The sequence below is a fragment of the Orycteropus afer genome, unplaced genomic scaffold (genome assembly GCF_000298275.1).
Source record: "Orycteropus afer afer isolate SDZICR_OR568_19922 unplaced genomic scaffold, OryAfe1.0 scaffold00375, whole genome shotgun sequence".
NCBI classification, from domain to species: Eukaryota; Metazoa; Chordata; class Mammalia; order Tubulidentata; family Orycteropodidae; genus Orycteropus; species Orycteropus afer.
In genome coordinates this window covers 974,682-984,268 of record NW_006921962.1, presented here as the reverse complement: position 1 = coordinate 984,268, position 9,587 = coordinate 974,682, and the positions used below count along the sequence as shown (strand labels likewise).

Below are 9,587 nucleotides of genomic sequence, written 5' to 3'. Positions count from 1 at the left end.
TCAGAAACCCAAGAAGGGGTTGCAATGAGTCGAATCGACTCAACAGCAGTGAGTTTGGTTTTGGTTTTGCATTTTATTGACTATGCAAAAGCATTCAACTCTGTGGATCATAATAAATCAAAGATAACATTGAGAAGAATGGGAATTCCAAAACACTTTATTGTGGTTATGAGGAACCTTTATGTCGATCAGGAGGCTGTCGTTTGAACAGAACAAGGGGATATGGTTCAAAATTAGGAAGGGAGTGCATCAGGTGCATCAGGGTTGTATCCTTTCACCATACCTATTCAATCTATATGCTGAGGAAATAATCTGAGAAGCTGGTTATATGAAAAAGAGCATCAGGATTGGAGGAAGAGTCATTAACAACCTGCAGTATGCAGACAACATAACTTTAATTGCTGAAAATGAAGATGACTTGAAGCACTTACTGATGAAGGTTAAAGACTACAGTCTGCAGTATGGATTACACCTCAACATAAAGAAAATGAAAATCCTCACCACTGGACCAATAAGCAACATCACAATAAACAGGGTAAAGATTGAAGCTGTCAAAGATTTCATATTACTTGGATCCATAATCAACATCAATGGAAGCAGCAGTCTAGAAATCAGACAATGACTGGGCAGATCTACTCCAAAGGACCTCTTTGAGATACTGAAGAGCAGAGATGTCTCTTTGAAGACTACAGTGTGCCTACCCGAAGCCATGGTATTTTTGGTAGCCTCATATTCATGTAAAAGTGGGACAATGAATAAATCAGACCAAAGAAGAGTTGATGCTTTTGAGTTGTGTTGGTGAAGAATACTGAAAGTACCATAGACTGCCAGAAGAACTAAAAATCTCTCCTGGAAGAAGTGCAGCCGGAATGCTCCTTGGAAGCGAGAATGGCCAGACTTTGTTTTACCTACTTTGGTCATGTTGTCTGAAGGGACCATTCCTTGGAGAAGGATATCATGGTTGGTAAAGTAGAAGGTCAGTGAAAAAGGGGAAGGCCCTTAGTGAGATGGATTGACACAGTGGCAGCAATATTGGGCTCAAGTATAGCAGGGATTGTGAGGCTGGTGCAGGACCAGGCAATGTTTTGTTCCATAGTACATAGGGTCGCTATGAGTCAGAACTGGCTGGACAGTACCTAACAACAACAACAGCAAACTCTTGATTTTTCTCCTACTCTATGGCTATGTCATTTTACTTTAGTTTGTAGGTTTCTCCTTTTCCATGTGACCATTAGATTTCAGAGTTCCTCTAGGCTTGCACTTTTTTCTTCTCACTACTTTCTCCCTAAATCATCTCTTTCAATTCCATAGATTCCATTTCCACCTATACATTGATCACATTCATATGTCTGTCTCCAGATAAGCCTCTTTTCCATTCTATGTGTCAGCTATCTCTACTATCTATTCAGATGTCTCAACAGTACTTCAGTGGGACATGATTTACCCATGATCTGTCCTGCCAAGCATAGCTCTCATGAATGTTTTCTGGCTTCTTAAAAAGTGACATCACAACTAGCCATTTCAACCAAAAACCAGATTATCATTCTTATAACATTTTGCCTTCTTTATGATCCATATAAAATTCACCAAAAAAAAAAAAAAAGGTGTCTATTTTACCTCTAGAATCTTGTCATCTCTTTTCAAACCCCTACCATAATCTTAGGGAGCTTTGGTGGCATAATGGATAAGACATTTGGCTGCTAACCCAAAGGCCAGCAGTTCAAAACCCCCCAGCTGCTCCATGGAAGGAAAATGGGGCGATCTATTTCCATAAAGATTTACAGCTTCGGAAACCCAATGGGGCTCACTATGAGTCAAAATCGACTAGATGGCAGTGAGTTTGATTTTCTTGGACTATAACCTTAATCTTAGATACTACAGTAGTCTTCAAGTGGTATTTCTGCATAGACTGTGACACCCATCCTCAATAACTCTCTATTTATTTGCCATAGTGAAACCAAAATGAGTTTGTGGTTTTCAAAATCTGGTATGATTTTGTTTCTCCTCTTCAGCTACTGAAAATGCTTTATTACCTTCCCAGTGCTGTTAAGAGCGGTTAGAAGACCTGAGCACACACCTGTCTGCCTCTGCATCTTCCTCTTCTCTTACACCCTTCTCACTCTTGATCTCTGCTTTCCCTGAAAACTGCTCTCAGTCAGTTTTTAAATGGTGTCTCTCCAGGCCTTCCACAGGGCGATTTCCTTTGCCCCTCCCTCTTTGCCTAACCAATGCCTATTCATCATTTACACCTGTGTGCCATTGTCATTTTCTCAAGGAAGGCTTCCCTGACACCCACATCCTGCTGGCAAGGCCATTGTTTTTGCTGTATCTCTTCTATAAATGACACATTTTCTTTCCTTTAGAGCACTTGTTTCTATTTGTATTTTTATGATAATCAGACATTATTAATTAGTATTTCCTCCCCTATTGGATTGTAAGCACCATGAGACAGAACTGTGCCTATTTTTGCTTACCACTGAGCCAAGGATAGTGGTTGGAAGATGCAAAGTGTGTAGTAAATGTTTGTTGAATAAATGAGTAGAGGAAAGAATGAGCATTGCCAAAGAGCTATTGGGTATAAGCACCTTCACTATTTTCTCCAGCTGTTTGAGGTTTAGAGTCACAGAAATATCTATTAATCTTTCAAAAACAGGTTTTTGAGTGTGCATCCTTAAGATTCCCATTATAGTGGAAATTATTTTTTTAATTTCCTTAAACCTTAAGCCTCCAAATTTTCTGTAGTTACGCAACTCCAAATTCCTGTAATACCAGATCAATGCTGCTTTTGTTCTTTAAGATACTTAAAGCTTAGTGTGAGCAATATGAAAATGGCCCCTTTACAGTGGTGAGGATCTGATGTCAAAGCCTTCTCTCCATGTCCAGCCTCCTCTTTCAAGTCCTGGAAAATCCTGTCTGGATGAGAAGTCACACAAGGACTTGGATGCTGTGTTTATTTTTCACGATCAGGTCCCAAAATACAATTGCTATTTAGCTATGGGTCAGTCTTGGCTTCCTCTGGTAGGTGTGCTAAATTAGTAACCAGCACGAAAGACAAATCAACATGAGGCCACCAGTTTTCTGAAGGCTGTTGCTCTTTGTTTCCATGTGGTGTCCCCTAAACATTTTCTCTTGATTCATTCATAAACAATGGAGATGAAGAAACAATTGCCTTCCTTTCTAGGTTAGCTAAGCAATATGTCTTAATGACTGTCAACCTTTAATGACTACCATGGAGAGCTTCAACACTCACCACTCACCCTAATAGTAATCATGTTGTAAATTAGTAATACTTGTCAGGCAGACAGCCATGGGTTTGGGGTTCTCTGACATTTACTTTTTTTCCCCAATTAAAATTATACACATATACACACATTAGATAGATAATATAGATGTAAAATATTTATATATAAATATACCTATTTTCTAACTGAATCATGTACTTATTACAGTCAGTCCTTTCCCATGGTACTGTGGCAGACTGTGCTGTTGTTGGCAAGGAGGATCCTTTGAAAGGTCACGTCCCTTTAGCACTCTGCGTGTTGAGAAAAGGTGAGAGATCTTTGTCCTCCTTGACTGTCTGGGCCCTGAATGCTTAACTAAGGTGGTTTCAGTGTTCACCATATGAACTTTCTCCCTAGATATAAATGTAACAGAGGAACAAGTTTTGGAAGAAATTGTGAAACACGTTAGAGAGAGCATTGGACCTGTGGCTGCTTTTCGAAATGCAGTGTTTGTCAAACAGTTACCCAAAACCCGATCTGGCAAAATCCCCCGGTCAGCTTTATCTGCCCTCATCAACGGAAAGCCATATAAGGTAAATTATCAAAGATGATTAATGCTGAGTTTTGAAATATTTTTCCTTATTTCATTGACATCAGCCCGAAGATTCTTAATAATGGTTCTAAAAAATGAATTGTATGCCTGAAAACACAGACTGTTATTTATTTGTTATTGTTAAGGGGATGGGGATGGTATAACTATTTTGTTTGAAATTGATGAGCAGTGCAGGAAGGAATTAGAGATTTGAAAGAAATTGATTAATAAAGATCATATACTTTGATTACAGGAACAAGTATGTAAAAATACTCTTATTATTAGTAACTTAAAGTCAATATCACTTAAGTTCAAACATACTTGGGGAAACTCAATCTGATTGGGTTAAAGATGCATGTTCCTTCATTATAGACATTAATGACTATCAATGATTGGCAAAACAACTGAGAGTGGCAACAAATGTAGTAACAGTTCTAATTGATACATATGCTAATTATTTCTTCTCTTTGGCATGAAAATTATTTTAGGAAACTTAGATTGGTTATTGCATATGTATAATTTTAATTTATGTGCACATTTATACATGCATAAATGTGCATATTTTACCATCAAGTTCTGATGAAAAACAATGCTACAGGAAAGAGTAATTGTGTGAGAAAATGTCAAAGAAATATTCTTCCTATAGAGCTACATGTTGTTGTTGTTGTTGTTATGTGCCATCGAGTCGGCCCCGACTCATAGCGACCCCTCCTTGGGTTTCCAAGGCAGTATCACTACGGAAGTAGGATTGCCCAACCTTCCTTCCGAGGAGTGGCCGGTGGGTTTGAACCGCCAGCCTTCTGGTTAGCAGTCAAGTGCTTTAGCCACTATGCTACCAGAGCTCATAGAAATACCTTAAAAAGAACTCTAGAGAAAGCCTTATCTAGAAGAATAGTTGTGCTGATTATACCCTTCATATTATAACTCTGGAAGATTATAAACATATTTTAAAATACTAAGTTCCATGTTTCATATTTTTGGACACTTGTATTTGAGTAATATAACAGGAATATAATATTGCACATAATTGTTAGTAATAGAAGACATTGAAGGAAGCTTGTTCATCTGACTGTAATTTTCTTTCCAGATAACTCCTACAATTGAGGACCCCAGCATTTTCGGGCACATAGAAGACGTGCTAAAGCAGGCATCCTGACTTTTTTTTTTTTCCTATTTTGAGTAAAGATTTATCAGAAATAAATAGTTTAAATAGAAATTTCTTACAAACTGAAATGTTAATTTTAAAGCCTAGTTTAAAGAATGAGCTTGAGGACTAGTGATCTGTGCCTCCTGTTTGATTAGGCCCAATTAGCATCATTATCAGTTGCCTGTAACATGGGTCATTGTTATATTATCTGTTTCCTAGGGCTTCAGGAAAAAAAAAAAGATAGAGTATATGAATTTAAAACTTGTCCCTCCCCCCCCACACACACACACATAAATCTTAATTGAAAGTAGCATTAATGTAGAGCTACTTTCAGAAATTTGGGATCAGTGTTTTTGACTCAAAGCCTAAAAGTCAATTCTAATATTCCTGAGGTGCCTGCGTGTACCTCACAGGTATGTTAAGAAATATGGATTACATGAGCAGTTTTAAATTAGCATCTGGGTGGATGAAGTTATTTTATAGGTAGGAAGAGCTATCAAGTCATTCATTTCTTGATAGACGGCTGACCACTGGATTTATAGCTCTAACTTCAAGTCATCTGTCACTTAGTCAAGGGAAACCACATACCTAGCAAAGAGTTTAGACTAATTTTAATCCAATCCCTATTGACAAGAAGTCAAGGAGACAGAGGCCCCTGAGAGTTTCTCATTTTGTCTCAAGTTCTAAGTTGACTGAATACATCTTAAGGGTTCCAGCTCCTATAGAAGAGGAATGATATAAAACTGCTGTAGAGTGGAAGGGAAGTTCTTAAGGAAAAGATGTAGACTTTTACATTATGCTAAAGACCAGGCAGTCTTCAGTGACCAAGCAGATAATATATAATGTCAATGAGCAATGATCTTTTGAAGTGAGCTTGAGCCTCTGTGCCAAACAACAAAAGAATGGTGAGAACTGGGAGTGCTTGCCCCATATGAGGGAGTGGTCCCTTCTGGTGCCAGCAAAACAGGGCTGGATATGGGGGTGGGGAGGGAGGAAGACAGATCCTTTGTTGCAAGAACCTATGATTTTTAAGAGAAGGGAAAAATCAAGATTTTTCTGTGAAATCTCTAAATTTTAAATTATAATTCACTAAAAAATTGTTATATCCAAACTCATCTTTTGATTTACAACCTCTATAAAAACTATCCAGCATTTCCTTTTAACAACTGAAAATGGATCTTTATTAATAAACTATGGTAATGTCCCATTAAAAAGATGTTGTTGTTGTTACCTGCTATAGAGTTGGCCCTTGACTGATGGCAAACCCGTTTGTTACAGAGTAGAACTTATCCATGGGTTTTTCTTGGCTGTGAAGGAAGCAGAGCACCAGCCTGTTCTTCTGTGGAGCCACTGGGTGGATCGAACAGCCAGCCATTCCGTTAGAAGCCAATCACTAACAGCTTGTGTTACCCAGGCTCCTTAACAAAACAAAACAAAAACCCAGACCCACTGCTGTTGAGTCAATTCTGACACATGCAGACTCTACAGAACAGAGTAGAATTGTCCCTATAGGATTTCCAAAGGATGTAAATCTTTACAGAAGAAGACTGCCACATCTTTCTCCCATGGAATGGCTGGTCGGTTCAAACCACTGACCTTTCAGTTAGAAGCCAAGTGCTTTAACCGCTGCACTACCAGGAATAATTCCATTCTCCTTAGACACGGCAAATTATGTATTTTGGCTTTCTTAGGATTCTGCATGCCATTTGTTCTCGAAGAATATAATTAAACAAAAGCATATACTACTCTCAATCAAATCTTTGATGTTTCACAAAGCCCCTCTGAATCTTCAGTCCATGTTGTTGTTGTTGTTGTTATGTGCCGTCGAGTCAGCCCTGACTCATAGCGACCCCTCCTTGGGTTTCCGAGGCAGTATCACTACAGAAGTAGGATTGCCCAACCTTCCTTCCAAGGAGTGGCTGGTGGGTTTGAACCGCCAGCCTTCTGGTTAGCAGTCAAGTGCCTTAGCCACTATGCTACCAGAGCTTCAGTCCATAGGGAACATTATTATTAAGGGAACATGAAATACATTGAAGAGAGAACAGCTACTAGTTTATGTCCTTGTTTTTCCCTTAAAAATAGCTTGGAAAAAACAGACCCATTGCAATTGAGTTGATTCTGACTCAGTGAACCTACAGAGCAGAGTAGAACTGCCCTAGTGCGTTTCCAAGGCTGTAATCTTTACAGACGTATAATAACGATGATGATGAGGATGGCACCAGGCAGTGTTGCGTTTTGTTGTGCATAGATTCATTACGAGTCAGAGCAGACTCAGTGGCACCTAACAACAATTTTTACTGTAGACTGGCATATCTTTCTTCTGAGGAGTGGCTTATGGGTTCTAATGGCTGACTTTTCTGTTAGCAGCTGAGTGCTTAACCACTGAGCCACCAAGGGCCCCTTAAAAATAGCTTACAACTTGCATAAAAACTTTCTGAAACTATTAACATTTTTTTTTATTTTAGACTACAGAATAAATGAGTATATTTTATTTTTATTTTTTTTACTTGACTTCTTGATTTGTATATTTGAAAAAATATATTCATATAGATATTCCTCTTATTTTAGCAGCTTGACTTAAACTTGACTTAAACCAACTAGATAGAGATTCAACTATAATTTGAATCTGTTGTGTTCCTTGAACTGTGTCTTATATTGGGCACATTTATCCATTGTTACAAATACAGTCTTAACAAATTATCCATCTTTAAAGTCTTTGCGTTGAAAATGCATTTTTTTTTCCATGTATATATTTCAGATATAGTTAATCTGAAATGACAAATACTTCTGTTGAATGTTTCTCATTGTTCATTGGCAAGACACAAGCTCAGGCAGAAGCAAGAATTGTAGAATGGTTACATTTTCAGTCCTCTTGCACATTTTCCTGGTAATCATATCTGAAGGGATCTTAAACAAGCAAGCGTGAGTTATTTTCTAGAAGAGGGGCATTGGAAAACAGTACATGAGACTGGAGAAGTGGGTTCTCATATTTGGTTGAGGAAATTTTTCTTTCTTACAGGTGCAAAGAAAGTAGTCTTACTTTCATTTGAGAAAAAATGGAGCAAGTAAGATGTGCTCAAGTCATTGGATTACTTAAAACTTCAGAGGGAAATACAGGGAAGTTTCTGCTTAGTATTTATTATAAAGATAATTAAAATATTTATTTTCAAAATATAATCTTACAAAAATTCAATCATACTTAAATTTGTCAAAGGTAATTCTGCCTATCTTTTTGATATTTTCATAGATGTTTTTACTTTAAGAGAATGGAAAACTGAAAGTATAAAGTATTTAAAAATCTTAGAAAAGTATTTCTCAATTTGAGTTATTCTGCTCGTGAAAAAAAAATTAAATATATAGGAATGAGATCTGTATTACATATTTAAATGATAGATTAAAAAAGCAGTTTTGTTTATATAAAATTATATTTGAAGGGAACTTGATCATTAAAAATGTAAGACTTCATAATGTCGATAGGTGGTTGAAAGGAAGAACATTGGGATTTTGATGTGAATCCATTAAATTGATTTTAAAATCTAGCAGAAATTATAAATTAAAGACTACTTAATTTATTTTGAAGGAAGTAGCTAGATTTTTGTATTCTCTATATATTAGGATCTGTTATAGATGATTAATGTCTCTATTTGATTATCTCCTAAATGGAGAAACTGATTTTAATAACTGAGTTCAGGTATAAGATACAAATTTAGGTTATATTGCCAAAATGAAATAGTTTCAATCTTATGTTCCATTTCTATATATCAAGATCCTAATTTTCAAGTGAGCTTAGAAAGTTTTTTTTTCCCCATTGTTTCTGCTCTGTCAACTTCTTTAGAAAATTTAAAATCACTTCCAAAAACAAGTTTAGTACTCCCTCTCGTGGTGGATTCACTTCAGAAGATAAATATGACGTTACGACTCACTGAAGGAGCTGTTTTTCATTATAGTTTAAGTTATTAAACTTCAGGTAACTACAAAACAAAGCTTAAAACAGAGAATTGCAAGTATTTTTTTATTGACAATGGAGAAGGTTTCTGTTACCATTAACTTTTGACTGAATCTGTCAAACAAAAATAAACATGAAAACAAATGTAATGCACGTGCAAACATAGCAAAATAAATTAAAAAAAGAAATAACTAATGACAGGTTTTGCACTTAATATGATCAAGCAGCAGAAAATCAGCAGTCAGGTAAATGGTATTTTTAATAGGTTTTACTTTGAAATTCCCCATATAAACAAAGAATAAACAACAGGAACACCACCAAATAAAACCACAGGGAAGAGATCACTCTTCTATACTTTTATACACTATATATGTTAATCATTCTGTCTTTTATTTAGCTCCTCTGATAGAACTGACTTCAGGGAAGTCGCAACAAGGCCATCTTGGCTAAAAGCTTGCAACATTAGACATGAGTCTGGCTAATGCCCTGGGACATTAACAAAAGGGGAGGGCTTCTGAGGTTGTGTTTTCTCTTGTAGGAAAGGAGCCTCAGACTCTACAGTGGTTGACATTCACTGTCCAGTGCTGGGCGGCAGGCCAAAGGATTAGATATTAGAAGGAACATGTGGTTCTTAGGTAGAGAAGTTTTTTTTCCTTTCTTTTTTCTTTTCTTGGTCCATAG

The 9,587-nt window shown here is 36.9% G+C and overlaps 1 protein-coding gene across 1 annotated transcript in view; it reads left to right on the top strand.

Moving 5' to 3' along the window:
* ACSS3 (acyl-CoA synthetase short chain family member 3) overlaps nt 1–4,969 on the top strand; it is a 281,025-nt gene extending 276,056 nt beyond the window's left edge. The window contains exons 14-16 of the mRNA XM_007953165.1: nt 3,450–3,549; nt 3,639–3,814; nt 4,901–4,969. Coding sequence (XP_007951356.1) covers nt 3,450–3,549; nt 3,639–3,814; nt 4,901–4,969 — 345 coding nt within the window. The remainder of the gene's footprint in view (nt 1–3,449; nt 3,550–3,638; nt 3,815–4,900) is intronic.
* The last annotated feature ends 4,618 nt before the right edge of the window (nt 4,970–9,587 follow it).